The following is a 27,347-nucleotide window of genomic DNA, read 5'->3' on the forward strand; positions in this document are numbered from 1 at the left end:
CAGGCACACACATTTGCAGGAATACCTAGTATCTCTTTCTTTCTATAACAAAGGAGCATAGAATTAATGTTATTTTGTCAGCAAAAATTATACTTTTTGCCTATTATCTGCAATTCTATCCATGGCAAGTATATTATACTGTAATTTAAGTATATTATATGCATTATGTGTAAAAGGGCTGTAATAATTTCAAGATACTTTTCATTGAAATACATTAATAGACTACCTATAACACAAGAAACCTGAAATTGATGAAAATAGAGTACAATAGAGTAACTACTTTTAAGGTTTTTCTTCTTAGAAGAGTCATAGTAATATCAGAATTTATGGGCTATGTTATCCTGCCTGCACTATTTTCTTAAAATGACAAAGATTTGCAAGAGGCTAGATACTTCCCAGAGATGTCTCAAAGCAGTTCAAGGGAAAGCAGAGTAGGTAACAGATCATGAATGAGACTATATGTAGTGATTTTTTCCTTTGAGAAAAGACAGGGAGAAAGGGAGAGAAGTTTGCACTTTTTTAGTTGTACTTCATAGGATGGATGCCTACTTGAGGCAGGACTGAAGTCTTGATAACTGGGTCGTGTCCACCAGTTTTGCCTTTCTGAGTTGGGATACGATGACCTCTACATGGATGGGTTTAAACATTCATTGACTTCTATGGGAGTTTCATAATTATTTCAAAGGGACTACATATTAATAATTAATAATAATTATTCCAAATAATTCTCTTTGGAATTATTTGATTCTTTGAATGATTAAAGATTTCCCAGCCATATCTGCAGGAATAATATTATGATTATATAGAGGGGAGTTATGGCAAAGACAAAGAGAAACTTTTAACCTAGGCCTGTAGTGACAGGAAAAAAGGCAATAGTTTTAAATTGAAAGAGGGTAGGTTTAGAATGGACAGAAGGAAGACATTTTACATTTTTTACAGTTAGGATGGTGAGACACAGGATAAGGCTACCCGGAGAAGTTCAGAATGTCCTGTCCCTGGAAGTGTTCAAGGTCAGGTTGGATGGAGCTTTGAGCAACCTTGTTTAAGGAAAGATATCTCTGCCCTTGGCAGGATGTTGGAACTAGACTTGACAGTCCTTCTGACTCAAAACAATTTCTGACTGTATGATGCATAAACATAGATGAATACAATGCATTCAGCATCAAAGGAATTGATTTTCTGATTTTAAGTACTGTGTGCAAGGATGATGTTTTGTTTTTCTTTTTCTTACCCCCTTTGCACAATTCTTCCCTTTACATTGGACCAGATTATAATCTCAGAAAACCCTGCACATACCTGCTTCTCTCCACTGGGTTTCTTGTGATTCAACAGCAGCTCCACGGCTCCAACAACCTCCTTCCGTATGGCATGCAACAGAGCATCTCCCACATACACGTTAAAACTTAAGAGCAGCTCAATGAGCTCAAGGTTCTCATTTTCAATTGCAATTAGGAGTGCAGTTCTTCCCAGGGGATCAATGCAGTTAATATTGATCTTGAAATAAATTTCTGCCTCCTCCAAGGCTTTCTTTACACTGGCGTAATCTCCTTTCTCCACGGCATTCAGGTAGGCCTTCTCTGAATGAGACAGTTCGGATTCTGCCCGCACAATGCGAAGAGGGATTCGATCTCTGTAGGGAGCATTGACGCTTCTTTTGTAGTAGAACTGGGCCATATTTTATGCCATTCTAATACTTTATCTCTGCAACATGAAAATAAAGATAAAATCAGTAATTGAGCTTGGGGTATGGTGCACCAAATTAATATTTGCTCTATGTACATATTTAAAACTCATACTAGAAAGTGATGTTGAAACATTTTTTATCAATAGAACATGTAAGCAAAAGTGGAAGCCAAAACACTGCTTACTTGTAATTTACCAAGTAAAAGCATATCTGTCAGAATACCATTTGCTTATTTGCTTTTTTTAAATTTGTGGCAAACAAGAAATACAGTACAACCATAGGTTACCACCAGAAGTGTTGGTCCACTTCATCCTTAATCTCTTCATTCAGTTCTGCAAAGACTTAAAAAACAGTCGCCTGTCTCAAACACTGTAAAGTCCACAGAAAGATTTTGCCATGGGAAGAGCACAGAAGGGAGTGACAGGATGGTGACCATGCCAGGTCTGACAGAGGAGAGTTCTGGTTAGCACATCCTGGTGGGTACATCCAGACACAAAATTCCCAGTGCAGCAAACTGTGTAGAGAAGCAACTGCTCATACACATATGAATGGTCAAACAAAGATCACCCCAAGTTATGGGAAAGATGGCATCTACGACCACCAATGATCACCAAAACCTCCCTCTACCTCTCAAACATGCCTCTGTGGGTAACTTGAACTTGGACTGTAAGATAAACCACTACTGCAGGGACTTGAGATAAGATAAAGGTGGTACTATTGTCCAAGTGCTGTCTCAGACCTAGGGAGAGATTAACATAGCCTGGGGAAAAGAATGGGTCACTGACAAAGAGTGTAGAATTTACGGGCCTCAAGGAAAGGCAATTCAAAAACTGTTTTGAAATCAACTCCAATTGGGTAAAAGGCAATTCCAATGGAGAGATCTTCTCTGACATCCTACAACAACTTGTGTGTTGCTTGAGGTTTGTGTGTGGACAATTAAATACAGCTTATACCTCTTTACATCTAGTCCTGCTCAAATACCCTGACTTTTCTATGACAGGCACAGTTCAGTGATGAGCTTCCCTACTAAGATTTTGATTCAATCTCACATGCTACTAGAAAAACATTCACATAAAATGTTTTTCTAACCAGAGCTCACTAACTTATAAATTAAAACTCAGAACCTAAAAGGAAAACCAAAATCCATAGGAGATAAATTTCCAAGGACTGGTAGATAATAGCCACAGATTTGATTCTGAACTACTCAGTTCTAAACTAGAATTAATACTGAAACATAGCAGCAATAAAACAACTCCAAAGGCTTACATATAGTAAAGCATATGGTGCCTGTGGTTTTATTCTGTATACTTTATCCAAGGACTTTGCAAAAAAATTTCATTATAACAAAATTATTTTTCCTGGTTCTATCTTCCACCTGGGGAAAAAAAAAAAAGAAAAAAAAAGGGAAAGACGAAAGTGGGAAGAGAAAAAAATTGACCTCAAAGAACAAGGTCCACAAAAAATATTTCCCTCTGCTGTTCAACTGGAGGTTGAACACCTTATTAGAGGAAGAACTGTAGCTTTGTGTAATTTTTTCAGTTGATAATGCAAGCTGTATTAACTCACTGCTTTTTCCTCCACTTTTTTCAGTCATTAGAACAAAATCTCTGTTGAGATTCTATAGCAAGCTATAATACATATTTTTATTATTGTGAGGTTTTCATTCATCAAAAAAAAAAGTCACTTAACATAGTGAGGAATATAGTAATTAATCCACTCCCACTTTTCTTAAGCAGTGCAATGAGAAATGTGTAAAGGCTGTTACTAAGTTGTTCTCTTTGTTTTCAAGAGCAGATCAGCATGGCTTGACATAGGCAGGAAAAGGTAAAGAAGATATGGGAGAGACAACTCTCTGCCACATCCATATACAGAGGCTGAGGAATTGCCAACCTTTGCAAGATGTTTCCCAGTTCTCCCTACAGAATGGTATCAGTCTACAGTCTGGACTACTAGAGGTTGCCCAGTCTGTGGATTATGTCCTGTTAATCTCAATCTAAGTAAAATAAAGCTCATATCCATTGCACAGTTCTTTACCCCTGGAACAGATATCATGTTCTTAATGCACTGTATTTTATCTCTTTGCTTTTCATTCTTTCATTTCAAAACTGCAAGTTCAATTCAAGGAGGTGAAAATTTTTATGTTCAGATCCAAATTAAGAGACATAAATATAGTTCACAAGGAGGTATCTGTAAGAAAGGTGGACTGCCATATTGCATGGATAGCCATGGACACTTTGAGTTTCACACCCCTGTTCCCAAACTCAGGTAGATTGGGTGCTGGATGTGGAAGGATGTCCTGCCTGACTCCAGCTGCCACCTGACAAAGACTTAGGTTTCAACACAGGCTCTATTTCATATGTATCAGGCAGATGTCAAGTTAACCCACAACAATGTACGCACATTATCCAGTTTTTTAATATATACAGAGTTCCCAAGACCCTTGAAGAAAACAGAGGGACTGCAGCTGGGGGGTTAGTGCTAAAGGCTTCTCTCTCTTAAAAGGACATGAATAAAAAGATCATTGTCTCCATATTTATTTTGAGAAAAACCATGAATTAACTTGTATCAATGAAACTGGGCATGAGAAATGTTTATTCTAGAATAACAGAACACTCACCTACAGATGGGATCTATCATGATTTAATAAGAATGATTTCAGGGTTTATTGTTTCTTTGTTTTTATTTTAGGTCTGATGAAGATCTTTTGTTTGTTCACTGTAAGCCATAAGGAAAATACTTGTTGGAACTTCTTTTGTTTACCTTTTCATGATTCTTGAGAAATAGATCTAAATTTAGTTAGATACTAAACACACATTTTCATTCTTTTAAATAGCTGTCCCCCACTAATCTCTACTTGTTGCCTGAACCAATTCTTGAAAATAATTACCCATAAATAAGGTTTAGTTTTAAGTAAAAGTCTATGTTTACATGCAATTAGAAACTAGAGATTGATTGCTGATACAGGATGGTCCTGGAGGGTGATACGAACATCAAAGATAATGGTTCCATGGGTGTTTCCAAAAAGCCCTGTTTATCATTTTATCTACATGTGTAACAAATGTTACTGTGCTGTCACATATAAATGCATGCATATGACATTTACATGGAGCTGTAAGACCTAGAAACAAACCAGCAGCACTACAAAAGTTTCCAATTGATTTGAACATCTCTGCAGGAAGAAGTCTAAAGAAACAGGAGGTCAAAAACACAGGGCCAGTGCGAGAAGAATGAAAGAAAAAAAGTTATGATACAAACTTATAAAAAGTGTAATTATAGTTTCTACAGAGTTCATATTCCTGACACATAATAAAAATACTTCAGAGAAGAAATGAAGACAAAATAACTTTATATGGTGCTTCCCACTGTGCAATGGAAATATCAGCAGCACCTGAGCAGGAGAAATGGATAAAAAGAAGGAAATCATAATACTTTGACAGAATAGTGATTCTTATGAGAAAACATTTTTTTCATAACAGTCAGTTTTGTTTGCACCTGCTACAGACTACTAATTCAAATTACATGTGACTGTTTCTTTCATATGTTGTTTATCATGGAGGAATGGTAACATTCCACCTTCTTTGCAAACTTTTACCATTTCTACTCTATCATTATTTAATAATTGCATATGTACTTAGAAAAGTTGATGTTATTAATTTTGATAGTCCTAAATAAATAATTGAATTTTTTTTCTGTTGCCATATCATTGTGTATATGTACATATACATGCATATTTTAACCACAGGCACACAGATATTTCCCCCTCAAAGCTCAAGAAAAACTGCAATCAGATTTCCTTGGCATTTATTCAATCATATTTGCTTCCTTTACATATATGATCATATCCTCCCTATTTTTCCAGAGGACCCTGACTTGCACTTCCTTTGCTTGCTGCCCCCTACCCCAAAACCAGGTGTGAGAGGGAAATCAGTGAGCCACCAGCAGGCACCAAGGGCCTCAGTGACAAGCCACCTGTATCACTGCTCACAGACGTACTGCAAACCTTCCAGAGACAGAGAGAGACCCCAGTGAGGACACATTTCCTTCAGCGATGGGAAGTGGGAGGGATACAGATATGCTTCTTAGTATCCACATGTGCAGCTTCTGAAATCCTCACTGACACAACCCTTCTAAAGACACTCATTTCCAACACTGACCACTGTTACACTTACTATAGTATTACAGTATATATAGATAGATAAATATAGCATTATCCTATATAGCTTCTTCTATATAATCAAAGCACACTTCTGATTCTGCTCATGAGTTTGTTTTTCAGACTATTTGCATTAATAAAAAAGCAAAAGTGAAACTTCACATGTAACTATGGCATCACCCTGCTCAGAACCAGAACATTTATGACAAGTGAATAACATGCTGATTTCTCTGATCTTCTGAAACTATTTTATATGCACTTTTCATGGCAAAGGAAACTTTCTGACATTTTTTAGCTTCATGAAAGTATGACATTTTTCCTTCTAAAATAGATCTGTGACATACCAGCTTTAATCTGACACAGAACGCTATATGACACACAGTAAAAATGATGTTCAAAGAGAATTTTGGAAAGTAAGACTAGCTCTGATAAATCCCAGTCCAAATGAAGCATAAAGTTCCTTCTCTGTCAGTCACCAGAACAGACTTTTTCATTTCAACAAGAACAAAAGAAATGCAGATAAGCCTTTGATTTCTGAACCCAGCATTAGTCCAGATACTGCCTTATAACCAAATATCTGAACAGCAACTTTAACATGCTCTAGCACTGGGATCAACTGGATAGGCTGTGTCCATACTGTTAAACATACTTCACCCCAAAACAGGTCAGCTGAATGAGAACTGTCTTCTGGGGATAATTTGGGGTCCAGGCTAACTCCTACACTGTGCCTGGAAAGTGTGTAGGAAGATAGAATTGTATTGAGCCAGCAGTTGGATTGATTCCAGGGACTGCTCGAACAACTCTGGCTGCAGGTGATGGAGTTTCACTGATCGTGCCTGCCTTCTAGCACTGTTTATTTTACACTGTTTATTTTACTGTTATAGCTGCCAATACAGTACTTAGGGTCCTTACCTGAAAGTAATTTTTCATTGTTAGAACTACAGTTCAGATTTGAAAGCTGACAATAGCAAAAGTAGCAATTTGAAATTCAAAATTTAACACTGATTCACACATGCATGACATAAACTGAATAACAGTATGGTGCACGTTCCCTATAAGGCTGTTAATTTGGAAAAGAGCTAAACCTCTCAGTTTTGCTCTGGTCTAAAATGCCCTATAATCAAAGTTTCAGTAAAGCAAAGAACATGACCTAGTATACATCTGAAGAGGATGATGGGAAGCAGGTTGCCATGTCATCTGCTTACAGCTGTTCTGGCTTCACAGTCAGAAAGGCAGGTCATCAGCTGCAAAGAACAACTTTAAGCATCCAAGGTACAATGGTTATATGGTGGATTAAACACCACCAGCATTTTATATCAACATCTTAAGAGATCAAGACCAAGGAAAGTCTGAGTCTGAGACACTGAATGTGTAAACCTTTCATGAGGTGACACAGATTACGTACCTTCATGTTTTTTTGTAAAAGACAGGATGCAATTTCATAGCATTGTTTGGGGGGGGGGGGACTGTTAAAGCATGGTGCTTCATATATAGCATAAAGATGGTCTGTAAGTTTACTTAATGCCAGATAGGAGGAAACTTTTACCTTCTAGGGCTGATGTTACACCAAATCTTAGTTGAGAATGATAGATTCTTATAACAGTGACCTTCAAAGTCTACAAGACTATTATCAGACTGGAGTTTGAGAAATATCAAAATAGAAATAAAAGACCATTGAGAGACATTAGAAATTGTTACCAGATCTTAGAGGGGTAGGATGATTTGGGGTCAAGCATAAATTATTGCAAATCTGCAAATATTTTTAAAATAAGAGATATTCAAGAACTTGGTTCTTCAAATATACCTAAACTGAGCTTAATTTCATTTACCCTGTGGGCAAAAATCTGATAGGTCACTCATGAAAAAAAAAAAAAGAGCATCATTAGGTAACAGAAGTATCATTAGATGACAATATTAAATTAGTTCATCTTTCCAGTTTATTAAAACTGGAAAAAGGTACTCTTCAGAAAAATACAAGATGCATGGTTACCTCTTGCTGATGGCTAGCAGTATGCAAATGTCCTCAGGGATCCGTGGGAATGACCTTGAAGCTTGAACTATTTGTTCTTGCCCAGAAGGAAATACTGACGTGTTTAAACCTGCTACCAGAGCAAAGGAGAGAAAAACTGCTTGCCCCTGACTGACATGAACTCGTTCTTTGAAATGATGGAGCATGAAAGATGCGAGTCCAGCCTACACGCAGTAGGCAGCCAGTTTAGGGTGGGAAGGACAGGAAAGGCAATAACACAGATAATGATCTTAATGAGTGACTGCAACATCCAGTTGAGTTGACCTTCCTGTCTCCTCGGCTGGTGTTATCCTCCTGGGTAAATTCAAGGAGCTCTCCAAAACAGTTTTCAAGATAAAAGTACTTCAGTGTCATCTGGCTACACAGAAGGCTGCCTTCCAGCATTTCCAACAGTAGCACTGACCCAGTGCTCTGTGGATGTGATCCTGCAGCAGCCACACTGCACGGCAACACTTCTCAGGGGACATGGGGAGTGGGCTGTCCCTGCTCATGGAAAGGGTGGGTGGTCTTTCTCCAAATGAGAAGAGGATGGGAGAAGAAACCTGTACACAATCTGTTGAGAAAAGAGGTGGGCAGAAAGGGTCTGACTGAGCAGGTGCACTTGAGGAGGAGCGAGGATGCAGATTAGGTTGGGAAATACAGGACAGGAGCATTACTTGTGGGAATTATGCTACAAGTAGCAGTGACTTTTCTGAGTTTCGGGGTATGTTTCCACACAGAACCACGTCTTCCCATGCTTCCTGTGATGAAGTACAAGGCAGCATGCACTTTGGCCGGAAAAGGGAGAGTTTGGGCAGACTGCCCAAATACTTTAGTAAAGCCTTGCTAATAAAAACACTCCTCTGTGGGTCCATTTTCAGATATACGAGCTAAGGCAGCCTGAGGATAAGTTAAAACACTTTTCAAGTATTTAGGACCAATAGAGAGCCAGCTTTGCAGAGATTTGTGTTCATACATATATCCTCACATAAGCATTTTAGTACTGGCTGCTGCCCTCAGAGTGGTATGTGTATTTTGTGGGGAGCCTTGAAAGTGGCTGAACTTAAAAAAAACCCCAATATAAATAAAGGCTAGTTAAGGAAAACTGTTCAAGTTTTGGAATTTATTGGTCTTTTTCCATCCACATCCTTAGTGGTTCTGCCCTCACACTGCTTAGAGACACTTGAGTTGGTGTATTTTAATAATTTTACTAAAAGACTGCATGAAAATAAAATCAGGAAAATTTATTATCTAAGTTCACCTACCATAGTAACCCAAAAACTCAAGTAAAAAGAATTATAATGCTCAATTAAATTGAAATCAAACTGACATCAAAGCAAAACATTTAAACTCAATAGCAATTAATGTTCCACAATTCAGTTAGTTAGACAATACAAAATGTATTTATACAGGTCTATAAGAAGATGATTACCCATTGGTAATAAACCCTAAGGAAAGAATTTGATTGAAATCAGTCAAATGTATAATTTGGTTGGTTAAGTTGTCTAACAGTGAAACTTGTTTACTATCTGGACCAAAGCCTGACAAAAATAATAGCATTTTTTTCCCTCAAGGCATTGTACACTTATGTGATGACTAACCCCTTCCTGCCCTTGTAGCAATAAAGACTTCAAAGTGACAAGCCCTATTTGCCAGAAGTCGTAAAATGACAGTTTCATGTCACTCAGGACCTTTAAATGTATAGCACAGAACATGCCCTAATGAATAACTTGACAAGGTATTACATAAGGCTTCTAAAATCCAGAATAACAGTTCCTTCCAGAAATTTGCCTGCATGGCCAAATCGTCATTTCTACATATGCCCAAATAACAATTCAGGATTAAAAGTCTCCGGCTAAATTACAACAAGAGTGAAAAATATAAATAGTAACAATAACAGAACTCTCATTGCTAGGGAGTGATGGCACCAGAAAGCTGTCATTTGGATTTCCTGGCTGACAAAAACACGTCTATTACAATGCTCTATAGATCTGTGACCCAGCAGCAATTATGTGAGACTGGTAATAGCTAAACCTCAGGAAGTTTGTATATTCTTGTGTGGGAGAATGTCAGAAGAAGGTACATCACTGCATTACAACACAAAAACTTTAAAAATAGATCACCTGAAAATCTGAACAACAAACCTATCTCCTCAACACTTCCTTATGAACTTTCTGAAGGATTATATAATGTCTCTTCTCCTCAATAATGAATCTGCTCCCAGATATAATAATTTCAGCATCTTATTCACAGAAAAAAATACATTTGACTGATAAGAAAATAGGAAATAACTGACACAGAAAACTTTCACTGTGAAAAATGCACCTTGTCAATATTTTCAACTGGCAGAAGATTAATTCAGAACTCTTTTAGCCAAGGTTTTTACTCATCTACTTTAAAAAATAATCATCCAGATTTATGTCTGGAAATAGCAAGTAAACAACTTCATTTTGAAGCACCTGTGTTATGGTTTCTTCATCTTAAGCCAGAGTGCACAAGTTCATCTAAACACAACCAAGCCTAACTTGGATTCTCATTGTAGGAATAACTCCTTGGCAAGACAACCAAATAAAAGCTGAAGAGAACAGCAAGGAACATTAATATTTCAGGAAAATGACAGGTGATTATCAGAAACCCTTTGAAACAATATTTTAACTATCAAGAAGCTCAGATGTTATGAGAGATTCACAAACTTAAGGATTACTACAAGTACCTCATCTAAACTCTGACATAAGGCAGGTTGAGGGAAAATCAGCATGGCTACCTGGTCCTGAAAAACCTCAACTGGAAAAGGCTTCCTGAGCCACCAAATCCAGCCTCTCACACAGGCAACTTCCACCAACAATCTGACTCTGAAAAGATCAGACTCCTTGTCAGAAGTAGCTGGGATCCCCCTGCTTGACCCACTGCTTCTGCGAGTGGTGGTGGACAGAGACTCACTCCTCCAGCAGGAAAATTGCCTCAGTCCTGAATAATGTTCAGCTGTTAAGGACTGCTGACAGGATTATCCTTCTTCCAGCATAGTTGGAGAAAAAGCTATCCCACTTCAGACTTCATTTGGCCAGGCTGCATAAATATGTCTCTTTACAACTCCAGCCTATTCCTTGCATGTTGGTGCCACCTGAAACACCCCAGGATGCCATATCTGTCCCCAGTTGCTCTCCTGAAAAGGAACAGGTCCCCTCTAGCTCTTATGTCACATCCCAAACCCTGGTAGCCTCAGGCAATTAATTAGAAATAGATGTCCCCAAGTGGTCAGCTGAACTGAACCTTCAGACTCCTGTGTTTGCACTACTCCTTTGCCACATCACTTTTTTTGAGCGATCAAAGTGTACTTTTTACTCCAAGACAGACTTTTCTGTTTTGTATAATTTCAGTAATTCTCCATCTCATGCTTGGATATTTTACTTGATTAAGTTCCAGACCTACAATCACCTTGTTCAAGACTACATCATAATCATCAACCTTTAATCTGCTGATAACTCATGCTCTTTTTTTCCTCAGCTGTTTTCAGTTAAAAAAAAATCTGGTAAAAGGAAAAAAATTCATTTTTCAGAATTATTCTGTAAACACCCATGTAATTTGCACTTTTAGCTAGATTAGAATAACCTTTTGTACTCTGCTTCCCGCAATACTGGAATAACTGGTCTCAAGGGCAAAGCAAAAGAAAGCTCATAATGCATGTACCTAATTCTGCAATGATGCATATATATAAGAACTTCTCTTCTTCCAGTAATCATCTTCCTCCCCAGAGCTTGAGCTTTAGTCAGTTTTCTCTACTTAGATGTATCACACAGGCCTCTGCTTGTTAGTAGTCAGTAAGTCTTTGACTCCATGACCCCTTGTAGTAAAAAATGTCAAATGTTCCCTGTGAACATCATGAACTTTGTATTGGAGAATTTGTTCTAAATATACCCACCACCATTTTATTTTATAAAATAGGTGGAATATAAATATGAGCATTTCCTTCCCTTCCTTCCTTCCTTCCTTCCTTCCTTCCTTCCTTCCTTCCTTCCTTCCTTCCTTCCTTCCTTCCTTCCTTCCTTCCTTCCTTCCTTCCTTCCTTCCGACACTTCCTTCCGACACTTCCTTCCGACACTTCCTTCCGACACTTCCTTCCGACACTTCCTTCCTTCCTTCCTTCCTTCCTTCCTTCCTTCCTTCCTTCCTTCCTTCCTTCCTTCCTTCCTTCCTTCCTTCCTTCCTTCCTTCCTTCCTTCCTTCCTTCCTTCCTTCCTTCCTTCCTTCCTTCCTTCCTTCCTTCCTTCCTTCCTTCCGACACTTCCTTCCGACACTTCCTTCCGACACTTCCTTCCGACACTTCCTTCCTTCCTTCCTTCCTTCCTTCCTTCCTTCCTTCCTTCCTTCCTTCCTTCCTTCCTTCCTTCCTTCCTTCCTTCCTTCCTTCCTTCCTTCCTTCCTTCCTTCCGACACTTCCTTCCGACACTTCCTTCCGACACTTCCTTCCGACACTTCCTTCCGACACTTCCTTCCTTCCTTCCTTCCTTCCTTCCTTCCTTCCTTCCTTCCTTCCTTCCTTCCTTCCTTCCTTCCTTCCTTCCTTCCTTCCGACACTTCCTTCCGACACTTCCTTCCGACACTTCCTTCCGACACTTCCTTCCGACACTTCCTTCCGACACTTCCTTCCTTCCAACACTTCCTTCCGACACTTCCTTCCTTCCGACACTTCCTTCCTTCCTTCCTTCCTTCCTTCCTTCCTTCCTTCCTTCCTTCCTTCCTTCCTTCCTTCCTTCCTTCCTTCCTTCCTTCCTTCCGACACTTCCTTCCTTCCTTCCTTCCTTCCTTGCAAAACAAAAGCAAATAGCAGGTGGCTAAAAAGAGAAGTTTTTTACTGTTTACTGTTTTTCCCAAGTGAGAATGACACCCACAACTGTCTCTTACTAGTGAATATAAGAGGTAAACATTTTAGGTATTAACCACATACAGTAGTGCTGGATGTGGTTAATACCTAAATTATACCTCGATGCAACTTACCTAAATTTAGACAGCCTACTAAATTTCATAACTTGGAATGTATTTGTCTTGGTCTCTTTCTAGAGCTAGCAGAAAAAGAGATGGAAAATCCTGCTGCAAACAATTCAGTCAAATCTCCATTTCTTTCTTTTGACTGACACAGCTGGGTATGAACCTAGGCCTGAGCATGTGCATTTGAAGAATTCTCTGAACCAAAGATGTTCAGAAAGTTCATTTTGAAAAGAAAAAAACTGAAAATAAGAAATTGCTTTTGGTCAAAACCAAATGAACACAAATGTACAAAGGAAGACAGACCCTACCTTGATTAGAAATATGAGGAAATCTCCTGATATGCAGGTGTCTGTCACTATTGTAAGCCAGATACAGCAATAATGCTAGCTATGCCTGTAATACTGTAGATTATAAGACAAATTTATTTTGGAAAGGTTTCCCTTTGCAGGAAATTTATTTCTTACTCTAATACTTTTGTAAGTAACAATGCAAATACTGGCGCATAAGGGAGTGCGCCATGAGTTGTGGCACATGTTCCCTTTCAGATGCTGTGCTATATAACAACTTATCAAACCACTGCTAACCACTAGAAATCTCATTAAATGTCCTCAGATATTAAAGAAGATCACAGATATTCCAGGGGTATATATGCACAATTCACTATAACTGGCAAGGGAAGTAATACCTACCTACTTTTCCTTGAAACTGGTTGTCTGAGAGATGAAACTGACCCCAAGCTACACAAAGAAGGTGAACCTCAAATAGATATTTGGAAGCTGTGAACATTATTCCTCATTGTGCAGGTGTATCCTACACTCTCTGTGATCCCCAGCATGCTGACACTGCAGTTACACACTGAGTGTAGGAATTCCTTTCAAACTCAGGTGCTAGTGATGGAGCTTCCATTGCAATTCTGTTTTTTCTTCCAAAGATGAGAGTATATACAAAGTTGAGCATAATCCAAAGATAAAACCAGCTGCTAGTAACAAGGCTATATACTTCTAGTAACCAATGCTGATGTTCTGGCTTGAAAGTAATTATTTTATTGGCTCCATGCATCTGCTAGAGTATCATTGCAAAATACACTGTTTAAAATACTAATTTTCAGTCTAAAACTACTTATAGTTGATACGCTAGCAGATGCATGGAATCAAATACAGTGCTGGAAATCTAACGATGACTCTGTTAGAAATTCCATGCACAGGGGATGCATTAACTAAATAAGCAACAGGTTATTCTGGCCTGACAGTAACATATTTCTGAAAGAACAGCTTAACATATGTTCTTAGAGCAACATCCCCTCCAGCCATTGCTTCCCTGCCACTGAAGTTGTGTCCTCACAGGGACCTCCTGCAGTCCATGCTGCTCCCCAGGGCTCACACTACCTGCCAGGCCACCCACAGCCAGCTGTGCTGGACACTGCTCACTGCTGAAGTGAGCCAGTGCCCTGATCTTCTGGGCACTACAAACACCAGCAGTTTCTATTCAAGGAAATCTAAAATTATGCCATTCTTTCCATTGGGAGTTACAGCTTCAGACATGCAATAACCCTTAACAAATAATCAGGAACTGTTAACATAATACCACCCATCATAAAAAGAGTTGATACTAGATACTCTCTTACCAGTGGTCTGAGGAGAAAAGTCAGACAAACAACTGAAAATAATTCAATTTAAAATTAATTTTTGTAACTAGAAAGAAGAGTCCTTTTAGGAATGATTAAGAATCAAAATGTTCAAAGTTATTTTTTTCTTACAGCAGCAAAAACTTCAGACTGTCAGATATCAGGGATAGAATGTTACTGAAATACGGGTCCCTCAGTACTCTACACTCACTGCTTAGAACAAGGGGAAAAATTAAATTGCCATTGGTACATAATGTGCTTGAGTGCTCACTTACTGCTGGTTGTGTAAGGAGAAGCTGACTGAGGTTTTAATATTGTTCACAGTAACAATTCTCATGGTAAAACAAGCTATTTGTTTTCCAGAAGTAAAACTGTTTCTAGACTAATCACACTCATTTACTTTAATACTAAGACAAATGGGACTAATTCAAGGGTAGTATAATTTAGATATTGCCTTTATAGAGTAGTTCCAAAGCTCATTGCACAGTGGCATGTCAGTGAGAACTTAATCAAGCTAATTGTCTCAAAACATAAGGTCAACTTCAAGGTAGAAATACCAGCTGTTAATTAAACTCTTCTACTCAGAAACAATTACTCAGTTTGACTGAACAAGAGTATCTGGAGCCTGCATTTTACAGATACCAGTAAGAGTGAAAAATGTCCACCATTTTTAGCAGTGGCTCAATAATTTATGGGACCTGGCTAGAAAAGAAATTGTAGCATAAAAACAACAAGAGATGGGCAGTGGATCATGCAACAGAATGTGTCCATTGGAATATGGTAAATCACATAGAATTGAGAATTACACCCAGTGGCAGTGGACCCTAAAAGTATACTCCCATTTATTTCTGAAAAGCAACCAACTGTTTGGATGAGAGCTGTGTCAAAGTGCTGTATATATTTGACAATCATTTACTGGCAAGTTTTTGGCAAGTTTTTCCTTTAGGCAATCTCATGTCCTTAGACTACTTCTTTTGGGAGAGTAAAACTGTGGGTGGCATTCAGTTCAGGGTTAAGACACCTACGTTAAATGTCTAAATGTAGATATTGGCATTTGAGATAAGTCTTCAAACTCCCTCCGTTGCCGGTGGATAACCAGGATGGGATTAGTTTTCTAAACAGAGAATGACCTTTAAGATATCCTACATGCCTGAGACATCCTTGGGAACTGACCAAATAGAAAATATCCTCCTTTGTCCACAGGTAGAATCCCAGAAGGCTGCCATATCAGATGTCACTAGACACATGTCTTTTACCCAACTTTATCACAGCTTTAGTCAGTAAAAGTAGCAGCACTTGCAAAGTGCTATGACTCGCCTTAGGGATCAACATGCCAGGCAGCTCCAAGAGGTCACAGACTGTTTTCTCACCCAGCACACTCATGGACACCTGCATGAATACCCTGTGTGGGCCTGGATACAAATCCCATATGGTGAGCAGAATTCAGTTGCCTAAATATTGTCTGTAGGGCCACAAGATGATACACTGAGGTTACGGATGTGGTGTGGGTCAGGTGACAGCCATGACAGGCAGGGAAAGGGCTGCCTCTAGGGCAGCTATCATCTGCCAGGTTACGCACTGGGAGGAGCCCAGGAGCACACTGAATTTAGATGTCTGCTGGGGAAGGGAGAATGCAGACCATCTGCTTTACGGCAGCTGCAGTACCAGGGGGTTGCTGTCAAACTGCTCTCTGGCTGTGCAGTCAATAAAAAAACCATGCACAGGGACAGAGAGACAGAAAGGAGCACATCTCTTCTTCCCATGGTGTCAGAGGGTCAGAAAAAACTGAGAATTCAAGGCTGCTGGCAACATCCAGCAATGGATGGGAGATGTCTGTGCAGCTTCACCTCATTGCCTGAGTGGAGTTTGCCATGCAGTTTTTGCTACTAATAGAAAAATCAAGAATGTCTCCCATTAAATCAATATCTGAAGAGAAAATAAAGATATAAAGCATTAGCAGCCATCATTTGGCACAGATGAGGCTGTTGCAGGCACTGCTCCATTTTTGGGACAATCAAAGTTTTGCCTTGACACAAAGTGCTAACAGGCAACCAGGTGTTATCATCCCACAGCTTGATACCCTGTTACTCCACATTTGAGCAAACGTCAGAGCCCTTCTGGGCTGCCATCTGCTTATTTCCAATCTATGGCATTTGGCTCACTACTTGCCCTACTAGAGATATATATTTCTAGGGTTAAATCAGGGTTGCCAAGATTTCCCAATAATTTTCATAGATACATGATTAACATATCACATTAGAAAGGCAAAACAGCACAGAACATAAATGATGGACACATATGCATGTATTTCAGCACTTAGGAGAGAATGTTTCACAGTCCAACACACTTCACGATTCAAAATGCTTTCCAGATATTTTGCTGGTATTTCACTTTGCTATCTCACACCCCATTACTTCTAATTATACTCAACCCTGACCTATTTAAGCAAATTTTGCTAACAGCCTGCTTATTGACAACCACTCATCTAAGTTGTTTTCATCTATGACATCTATCAACTAGAAAGATTTGGGGTGAACTGGCTGCATATTTGCCTTTTGCTATGGGACAACGGGCAAATCTTTCTACTGCAGTCACAACTTCTTGCTGTCACATTTTCAGGGGTGACAGCATCAGATGGCTTCAATATCACGTCTCATCCCTGAAGCACGTCTTTATCCTAACCTTTTCCTTCAAGTTCTTCAATCAACTTATTTTATCCACATCTCTCCTCCAAAAAACCCAAAAAACCCAAAAAACCAAACCTCCTTTCCCCAAAAACATCCTGCCCCGCCAAACCCAAACCAGACTAAACCAAAAATAGGAAGTATAAAGGAAATTAAGCCAGATTTCTTGAGAACACTTAGTAGGCTATCTGCAAAGCTTCAGTTTGTGTCAGGTGAGAAGGTAGAAGTGAAGAATTGAATTGGCTGGTGACCAGCTCTACTTCTACAAGTCCAGTCTGATTTGATGAGAGCAGATGAGCGACTGCTAAAATAGCTAATCTCTGCCACATTGCTTTTAATGTGCAAAGCAAGGCTGATCAAGAGCAACCACCAAAGAGGAAGCAGGAGCAGGTGTACCTGTGCCTGTGTGACATGAGCCCTGCTGTCACAGCTATATTCAGAAAACCACCTGCTACCACACAGATCTGCATGTGACAGAACCAAGGCATAAGGAAGGCAATAGTCTGCTTATTGAGACTGGCTTTGTGCTCCTCAAAAGCATGTTGAAAACCTGAGTGGGTCACAACAGCACACTGGAGCCTGAGCATTATTTTTTCATGCTGCCATTCCTAAAGGAATAGATAAGACTGCATCTGCCTCAGCAAATATCACAGAGCATTAGGAGCAGAGCTCCTTGCTGAGAACCCTGCACTTCAGGTGATGTACCTCAGATGAGCTCTATCCTGGTCCAGCAAGCTGAGCATTAGCAGCTGGAGTGTGGCAGGAACACACCTGGAGTCGATGATCTGTCTTTGGATCCTGTAGAGAAATCCAATCCACAGGCTCCAGGCCTCTCTGCAGTGCCAAACAAAGCTTGATAGGATGGGGAAAAGCAGGAGGGAAAAATCACTGAAAAGGGTACTTTGATGTTAGGATACTAGACTAATGTAGATGCATCTACAATAATTCAATCTCTTGTTCTCAGTTTAGAAACTTTTGTGCTGACATAAATTGCTCTGATCATTAAACACCTAAGAAAGCTCCCCTGTCCCACCGGTATTTGACAGAATTGCAGTTATTTCCAAGCATCCTGGTGGATGGTACATGAAGTTAATTTTTTTTTTAAGATACACCTAACGTAATCAAGGGAAGGGTTCAGTTACGTACATGATAGCATGAACTTTGGTGCATGACTTAAGTTCTCTCTGTGTTGAGTCCCTCTCAACCCAATCTGTTCTATGATTCTATGATTTAAACTCCACTTCTTTGTGAAAAGACCCCCAACCCACCCCCTCACACTTCTTCACAGATCTAGAGGAAATTGTTCTTCAAGTAAGACACTCAGTCTTTCTCTTGAAAGTAAAAACATTATAATCCATTTTTTACGAAAATTACCTAGGATCATTGCTTTCAAACTAGAAAGACATGTTATTCTTGATGTTCATAGAATGGATCAGTGTTCAGAGAACTTGGTCAAATCTTGAGCAAAGCATTCTGAGATTGTTTGCAGACATATATTCTAATCCCAATGCTGTTCTGAAACATAATAGTTTTCAGTATTCTTTCTGAATTTTGCCATTGAAAAAGAAATTCAAAACTGACAACAACAGAGAGAAGGGACAAGAGTATGATGACAAAATCTAGTGCTTAGAGCCTGAAAGAGCCAGTGTTCAGTTCTGCATTCAGGACTGGCTAGAAATAAAGGCACAAGAGACAAAATAGAAACTTTCTGGCAGGCCTTTCACCAAAGACAAACTTAGAATCGTAACAGAGGATTGTAATGAGAGTATGCTCAAATTTATTATATGGTCTACAAATTGAGAATATGAACTGAAAATTACAAAGTAATGTTTACCCTATCAACTTTTTTATTATCATTTGCCATAGCAAAATGTTGTTCTACCAGTGCATAATGTTATTTTTGAAAATGAATTAAAAAGAATTTAGACTTATCTTTTCTATGTATTCTATAGCACAGATCAAGTAAGCAGAATATGATAATTAAAAAAAGAAATGTAATTCTATTTTGGATGATACTACAGACTTTAAAAATTATAGGTCTTAAACTCTATCCATGTTTTGTACTGACCTCAACAAGTCAAGAGCAATTTGTCTCCAGCTGCTTCTTTTTTTTTTACCCTTCTTGATGGAAAATAAACCTCTGCAGCTGCTTTTCTAATTTTGAAACAGTTATGTATGATGGACCAACGAGTGTAGAATATTATGGGCTTTTTAACTATTCTTCAGAAATCCTGCAAGTCAACCTTGATAGTGAAATATTGCTTCATCTAACAGGATGAAACAAAATTATTTATTTATATATGGAGAAGACTCCTAGGAACAATAGTTGAGGGATTTCCAATTGCTTATGTTCATCTGCAAGTCAGAACCACCTCTGCCATCTAGGAAATTGTGAAAGTTCCTTAATTAATTACCACAAGACCTTTTTAGAAGCAAATCTGCTTAACTGTTACCACTATGCTGAGTGTGAATAAAAATGTTTTGTATATTCTTTTTCTTAAGACAATGTTCTCCACACACCACCCAAAAACGCCTAAATAGAGCTACATTGTATTTTCAGACTATTTCTGATTATTACTAAAAGAAATCTAAAAAAAGCTCCTCACATGAGAGAGAGCTTTGTTCTCAAATCCTTGCTTCAGCAGACATGGCAATATGCTAAATTGCAAGGATCATTTGGACTAAAACCATCTTCATCATGGATGTTTCCTCTGAAAATACATTCATAGCACTTGGATGTTCTACTTGCATATTTTACAACATGCAGGTGGAGAATAGAGACAAAGATGTCAGATAAAGGGGTCTGAGATATTTCCTGCTGCTTAAACAACCTTCAAAGTGAATCCTATTATGACTTTTTAAAATAGTTGGACTTTTGCAGAATAATCAAGCTTCAAGGACTATTTCATCACACTTTCAATATGAAGTTAAAGGGAAAAGGCTGTCAAGTTGCAATAAGTAAATGTACTGCAAATAATTACCATACCCTTAACACCATCACTCTCTATCTTGAACAAATCTGTTGCCAAGTGCAAAGTTCTAAGCTTTTGTCAGTCAACTGGTAAATAGTTCCAACTCCTCCACCCCAAGCTCATAAATAATAAAAAAAGTTGCTGAAATAAGATGTTCTGAATTACAACATCCACCATGGTCTAGCCAACAAATAAAACATACCTCCTCACTTATATAATTTATTTTGTTGGAATATCTAGAAGATAACACCTGAACCACAAAGCAACCATAGTGGCTGTTGTACAAGATCCTTTGGAATGTAACAGAAAATGTAAGGAAAAGCAAAGAGAGCTACAGGCAAAGAAAAAAAAATCTAACCATGAAAAGATGACAGTATCAGTAAGTAAGCAATGAGTATCAGTAAGTTTGAAAGTGAAATGCATGAGAAACATATTAAAGTGACCAAGGGCAGTAGCTTTTCAAGACAGACATAAAATTGGACAATTGTGAAAGCTTCCCATGTCCTGATACTATGTCTTCACTTGCACCAAGACAAACAGTCAGCTTCATCCTTGCCCACGACAGTGAGATCATCATTTCTAACTGGCATGTAAACTGTTGTGGAGGAATTCCTCCCACCTAAGTTTAGTTGTCTAAATTTAGTTGTCCACAGTAGTCTTAGTTAAATTTAGTTGATTAACTAAGGGGAGTCCTCCTTTACAGTTAGTGTAGAGAAGCTGGCTGCTACAGATTTCTCATACGTACATCTTAGATACTTTCTTTAGGATAAGATTAATGCCTCCCAGAGACCTTGTGGGCTACAAGGGAGGCTGACGCTGATTTGTTTGGATTTAAACGTGTGTAAATGAATTAGAAAGACTTTTAGTATGTCATCCAGAAAATGGATTTAGCCTACAAATTATTTCCATGTGGGGCACATGAGTTATGAAAGGCAGCAGGAGACAGTTTAATCATGTATTAAATGGTGTTTGGATAGATGGAAATGTAGATCTGTGGTACACATATTTATAGATGTAGAGTTGTCTTGCACAATGGAATTAATATTAACCTTTATAACAAATTCAACAATTATATTTGTAAAATAAAAAGTGTGGCATAACCAGTTTTTACATTTGATAAATTATTTGTAACTTAAAACTTAAATAAAATAGGTCTTTGTTTACTTCATCTTTTAAAGTAGTTACTCTGAAGTTTGACACATTTTATCAGTTTTGTGAGACTGTAATATAGTTTCTTCAAGAAAACTTTCTTTTTGTCTTCATTTATTATAAAATGAATTTATATTAACAACTTTGACTGAAAACCCTGTAGCCATTTACGTTATGACTCTGGAAACTTATTTTTCCCTTTCTTGTTAGGTGAACATAATGTCCTTGGTACAACATGTAACTCAAAATTACAGCATCACCATATGACAATGTCAGGCACGTTGGAGAACTCAGAACTAAAAGGGTACAATTCTTGGATTTTAAATCTTTCATTCATGCCACTCTGAGGGTCAGATGTCGGTGTTTTGAGTTGGTTAAGGACCGTGGAATGTTTTGCTTCTCAGCTTAGAATATTCTTCCCAAGCAGCCACAGGGTTTGTTCCGGGGCCTAAATCAAGACTCAAAACATTCCACAACCCTTTGCCTTGAAAACTGAAACATCAACGTCTGCCCCACATAAGACCTCTCCAGAAAGAGGGCACAGGGGATGAAACATCATCACAAGTATTCTTAAACATTATTTAGGAAGAGACACTTTCCACCACCACAGAACTTTTAAATCATTAATTAGATTTTAAAGCCCCATACTTTTATTAATAGGGCTTTCAGCTGGCCTGGCTTAGAAAGGACAAATTCCAGATGTCAGGTTCTGCAAATTTTGCTCTTATTTTTGCTAATTATTTGGCCATGAGAGCACCCAGAAAGCAAAATTCTCCAGACTTTCTGCTTCATTCGAGTGTGCACTACAGCTTTCAAAACCTGGTAGAGGGAAACTCTAATTTACAACCTTTATTTCACATAATTTCATACAGTTTGTCCAGGACACTTATCTTACTAGAGACAGAAGAAAGAAGTTGTTACTAGAAACAAATACTTCACTAGTACTTCTACCACCATTTCCTATTTTTAACAATTATATTTATCATTAGGCTTTGTACTTCAGATTGTTGCTTATGTTCAGAACTATTTCTTTTCTATTTTTGGATCTGATCCTTCAGCACTAAACATTTCATTCCCACACCACTGCCTTAAAGAGACAGTAAGAACACATAGGAAACTACAAAAATAAATGTTTAGAAACAGCTAACCTTGCAGCATGTAACAGAACCTCAACACCTCTAATATATCACAGCTTCTTCCTTGGGGATCCAAAAAAAGATCATGGTCAACCACGTGCCATGTATCCTTGACAATAAACTGTGAAAACAGCTGCTTAGTACTTAGTCCACTGCATATTTCCTGTTTGGTTTTAAGCACAGAAAGCTCTTCCACAGACAGCCAATTCATTGTGAGAAGCATCTAACTCTATTAAAGCAGGACAACACCACTATTGATTTTATGATGAAATTCTATTGAACAGCTAGTTTAAATTACAAGATAGCCAGTAGTGGATTGAGATCATTGATCTACAATAAGGATGAGACCAGACGGAGACAAAGGAAATGTGCTCATGTGGAAAGATGTCACTAATTCAGGACTGCAAGGGGTCAGAGAGTGATCCAGACCTCCAGAAAGGGGAATCATGTGATCCACTACAATAGCTTGAGAAGCTCAGATGCCAGCACCCAGGAAAACTAGCTGCAGAAAACTAGCAGAAAAAGGATGCAATCCACTGCAGGCTGGAGAAAGCATGGAGAAAGAAAACCTTTACTACCAGGAAGGCAGAATATAGTGGTTTAGGAGGAAAGCACCAGAACCATCACCAATTTCCTCCAGAATATTGCACCCTGGACAAAATATGCTTCATAAAGAATGTGATGTGGGCTAAGTCTCATGCATCAGGGGACCTTCCAAAATAATTCCAGTATCCCCCCACAATGATGTAATCTATACCAACAAAAGCACTTGTCTGTTGCCAAAACCACTTTTAAAAGTATGCTGTATTTACTGATGAGTATGACTTCTCTCATCCAGCTAAATGACCTAAGTATTTGAGGAAAATATTTGAAAGACATCTCTCCAAGGCTAAGCAAGAATGTGGAATGTGTGGAATGACTGAAGGCTTCTAATTAAATGTTTTCTTCCCTCTCTGGACGATGGCAAAATTCTTTACCTCTTGCCTTTAGTTGAGATTGTTGTGAGGCTTTTTTAATGAATCAGTGGTATTTACTGACTGACTGCACATTGTACATCATCTCCAAATGCTCCAGTACTTATGTATCACTTCTACTTCAACAGAAGAGCAGCAGAGGTTGGTCAAGTTACTGGGAAAACAATAACCTGAAAGCTCGACCGTGTGGAAATATCTAATTAAAGTTGAAGCAATAATCTCTGCTTTGCTGATTTCCTTTGTATGAAAGAAGAGAAAATCAGCAATTATGATCTAAAATAAATAGCACTCTCGGTAGCCTTTCTGAATGAAGACACTGAAGTTGTGTTGGTAGGCTAAGAGTGGATTCAGTCCTTCATTAATGTCAGGAAGCACCTATTGTCCTCATGTTGGGTGGTGGGAATGCCAGCACATGCCTGGGCAGCTCCTCCCCAGAGATCCTACCAGTGCCTAGGTAGTATATTTAGATGTCATGTGAACAGTGCTTGGACACACATCTTCTTCTCTCCTCTGTATTTTTGTCAGACCTATGTTTGCTGCTGGATTTATTTGCTGTTATTGACTCAAACATGACCTCCAGCTTGTGATATGAATATGTAGCTTCTCATGGTGTGGAGCAGGATCCAGCTGAGCTTGAAAAGAAATTGTGGAAATAAAGGGTGATTATCAATAGAATTCCAGCTTGCAGAGACTATAGCTGAGACACAGTGTTGTCAAATCTGCCAACAAAAATAAACTTCTTTCTTGGTATTTTTTTTCTCTCTTTTTCCTTCTTGGGCTTTGAAGATGGTGAAGGCCCTTGAGGGGAAGCTGAATGAGGAGTGGCTGAGCTCACTTGGTCTGTTCAGCCTGGAGGAGATTGAGGAGAGACCTCACTGCAGTTACAGCTTCCTCATGAGGGGAAGAGGAGGGGCAGGCACTGATTTCTTCTCTGTGGTGACAGAACTCAAGGGATTGGCCTGAAGATGTGTCAGGAGAGGTTTAGGTTGGATATTAGAAAAAGGTTTTTCACCCAGAGGGTGGCTGGGCACTGGAACAGCCTGCCTAGGGAAGCGGTCACAGCACCAGCCTGACAGAGTTAAGAAGCATTTGGACAGTGCTCTTGGGTGTATGAGGGCACAGGACTCTTGGGGATGGTCCTGTGCAGGGCCAGAATCCGGAATTTGATGATCCTAGTGGGACATTTCCAACTCAGAATATTCTGTGATTCTATAATTCTTCATATTATTTCAAAGTTAAAGTTTCACTAGATAATTTGTTCTTACATTTCCCAATGTAGCTACTTGTTCCACCTTGGTGTGGCTCCAGGCACAGAATATTGCTGCAGACAGAGATGCAGGAGCTATTTAATTTAACCTCTCTAAGAGATGAGGGAGTGTATAACAGATAAACTGTACTAGCTAATCTCTGCTATCTTACCCAGCACAGAAACAACCCAAGGAAATGTTCAAGAAAATAAAGCTAATGTGAACAGACTGCTGCCTGGGTACTTTCTTTGTGTCCTCCTCTCAGTACAGAAAACCTTCTACTCAGAGGCACAGAGCCCTGGGTATTTAGTTTCTTTGAAATCTCATGCAAATTTAGAGCAATTTGCATTCAGTTTGACTCTCACTACTCTGTTTATCTTTTCTATTATTTATCACAAAGTAATTTTGCAAGAAAATTTAATAATATGGAAAGACTGTGCCAGAAGTGGCAACTTTGCTCCAGCTGCCCAGAAAGCCAGCCTGAAATAAGTAATATTCAAAATAGCTGGTTAGTCTGAGTATTACTTGGCCCATCTCTTCTTTGCAGACTTCCATACTTAACATGTTTTATGTCAATAACTCATAACTCAAACTACATTAAAAATCTGTCATCACAGGAACAATTCAAACAGCTAATGAATGTACTAATCATCTCCCACTAGATAAAGACTATTAAACAAAGTGGTGCCAAAAAAAGAAAGTTACAAATACAGTGTATGTGATTTCATTAAAAGCACTGACCTAGTAATTAATTCCCATAGATACCAAATTACATTAAAAGAAATTCCTGTCCCTCACATATTTCCACACTAGCTCTTGCGAGGAAGAACTTCATATTTTTTTGATAGAGTCAGAGAAATGCCACGTGGAGATTCAGGGTTCTTTATATGAAATATGCAAATGGCAGCTATAAAAGATTAAGATGATCTGCATAAAGCACCCTCAGGCTAGGTTCATTGCACCTTAATGGAACCAGATTTTTTTTTTTAACATACCACATGCCCATGTTTAACTGAAGCCTGAAGTAAACCAAGAGCCAAATCATGCAACACTGATTCATTTCCTCAGTAGCTGTTTCACTCATGTAAAGACCCTCACACAGAGGACAGAATTAGCAAGAACCCAGATACACTGGGTATCTGTGTAAAAAGACACCACAGCAGCATCACTAAATGGTCTCCATAGCACAAGAAATGTTTGTTCAGCCCTTATTTAAGAGTTTACAGATTCTTGCTATGCCCTAACTGTGCAGGTCTGCCACCATCCTTTGCTGCCTGTGAGTGTCTGCCAACCATCCTGTGCTGCTCATTGCAAAATGCTTTCACAGGTGATGCTGCACCCTCTTAAGGGAAGGGAGAGCCTCCAACCCACTGAGGCCAGAGGATGCCCTCATGCTTTGAGAGAATTTAGCCAGTGCTGGACTGTTCCACTCACACAAGCTGAGAGGCTGGAGTGAAACCATTTGCAACCTCCTCCCACATCCTGGGCTCCAGACATAGAAACAAAGACTGAACTGGGGACCATACTGTCCAGGTTTGGCCAGACATGGCTTGTGTTCAACTGCATTTCTGCTCACTCAATATCTCTATATATGCAAGTCATTATATGACTTGTCTTCCTTGGGTATCTTGACCTCTACAATACAAATGAGGTTCTGATTTTCCTTGGTGTCCTGTTTCTTGTCTACAGAGGTGGGTAAAAAAATATGTGTACTGAGGTAAGTACTTACCTGTAGTAAGCCCTAAGATTTATGTATTATTTTCTCTATCTTTGTGTGTCCTTATCTTTTAGGGAAAGAGACAACCACTGGGACAGGTCAAGAGTAGAACAGAACAGAACAGAATAGAACAGAACAGGAGTATTTCAGTTGAAAGAGATCTCCAACAATCATTTAGTCCAACTATCTGAACACTCCAGGGCTGACCAAATGTTAAACTATGTTATTAAGGGCATTGTGCAAATGCCTCCAAACATTCCCCACCAGCAGGAAGGCAGAGCACAAATTGCCAAGCATATTGAATTGAGAACAAGGTTTTCACACAGTTTTTGCTGACATCTGAGTGTGAAGACTACTTTTCATTTGGTTGTGTGGTTTTGGTTTGCCTGGTAAAAATTTACCTCAGTTGTACTTTGGTTTTCACTGCCTGAAGTATAGCTGAGGCAGCAGGATGATGGGAATTGCAAATCAGCTAAATGAAAGCAGGAATAATACACAATCTCAGTAAATTCAAAAGTATTTTCACAGAACATGCCAGCAAAAGACAGAAGGTTCTTCTCACAGTTATTGCGAAGAATGTTACCTTATCTAAAGGTAAGTCAAACCTTATCTAAAGGTAAAAGTTAATTAGGAATGACACAGTTTTATATTACATATCAATGATTAAACACAGAGCAAAGAGAGAAGAGCAAATCAAGAAATATTGAAAAAACTTGCAACATTTTCCTTATTTTTTTCCTAATTTGCTCCAATATTGCAGCTCAAATAAAGGTATGATTCTAATATTTTTAATTGCACAATACTTATTGGAAACACTTTGCTCTAATAAGTGACATTAGAAAAAGCTAGATGCTTCAAAGGGAAAACCTGTAGCACTCATTTTAATTTCATTCCTAATCTCTTGATTGACAGGAAATTACTTTCCAGTTTGTGATATATGGCAGTGACACTCATATACACACTGAAGTAATGTGACAGCGATGACTTCAAAGCACAGTCATTGCAAGATATAA

At 38.8% G+C, this 27,347-nt stretch overlaps 1 protein-coding gene across 1 annotated transcript in view; it reads right to left on the reverse strand.

The window, feature by feature from the left end:
- The window catches only part of TRPC4 (transient receptor potential cation channel subfamily C member 4), a 134,083-nt gene that overhangs the window by 83,360 nt on the left and 23,376 nt on the right, over positions 1–27,347 (reverse strand). Inside the window, exon 2 of the mRNA XM_059493776.1 lies at positions 1,297–1,701. Coding sequence (XP_059349759.1) covers positions 1,297–1,674 — 378 coding nt within the window. The 5' untranslated portion in view covers positions 1,675–1,701. The remainder of the gene's footprint in view (positions 1–1,296; positions 1,702–27,347) is intronic.

Source organism: Ammospiza nelsoni, chromosome 2, assembly GCF_027579445.1.
Source record: "Ammospiza nelsoni isolate bAmmNel1 chromosome 2, bAmmNel1.pri, whole genome shotgun sequence".
NCBI classification, from domain to species: Eukaryota; Metazoa; Chordata; class Aves; order Passeriformes; family Passerellidae; genus Ammospiza; species Ammospiza nelsoni.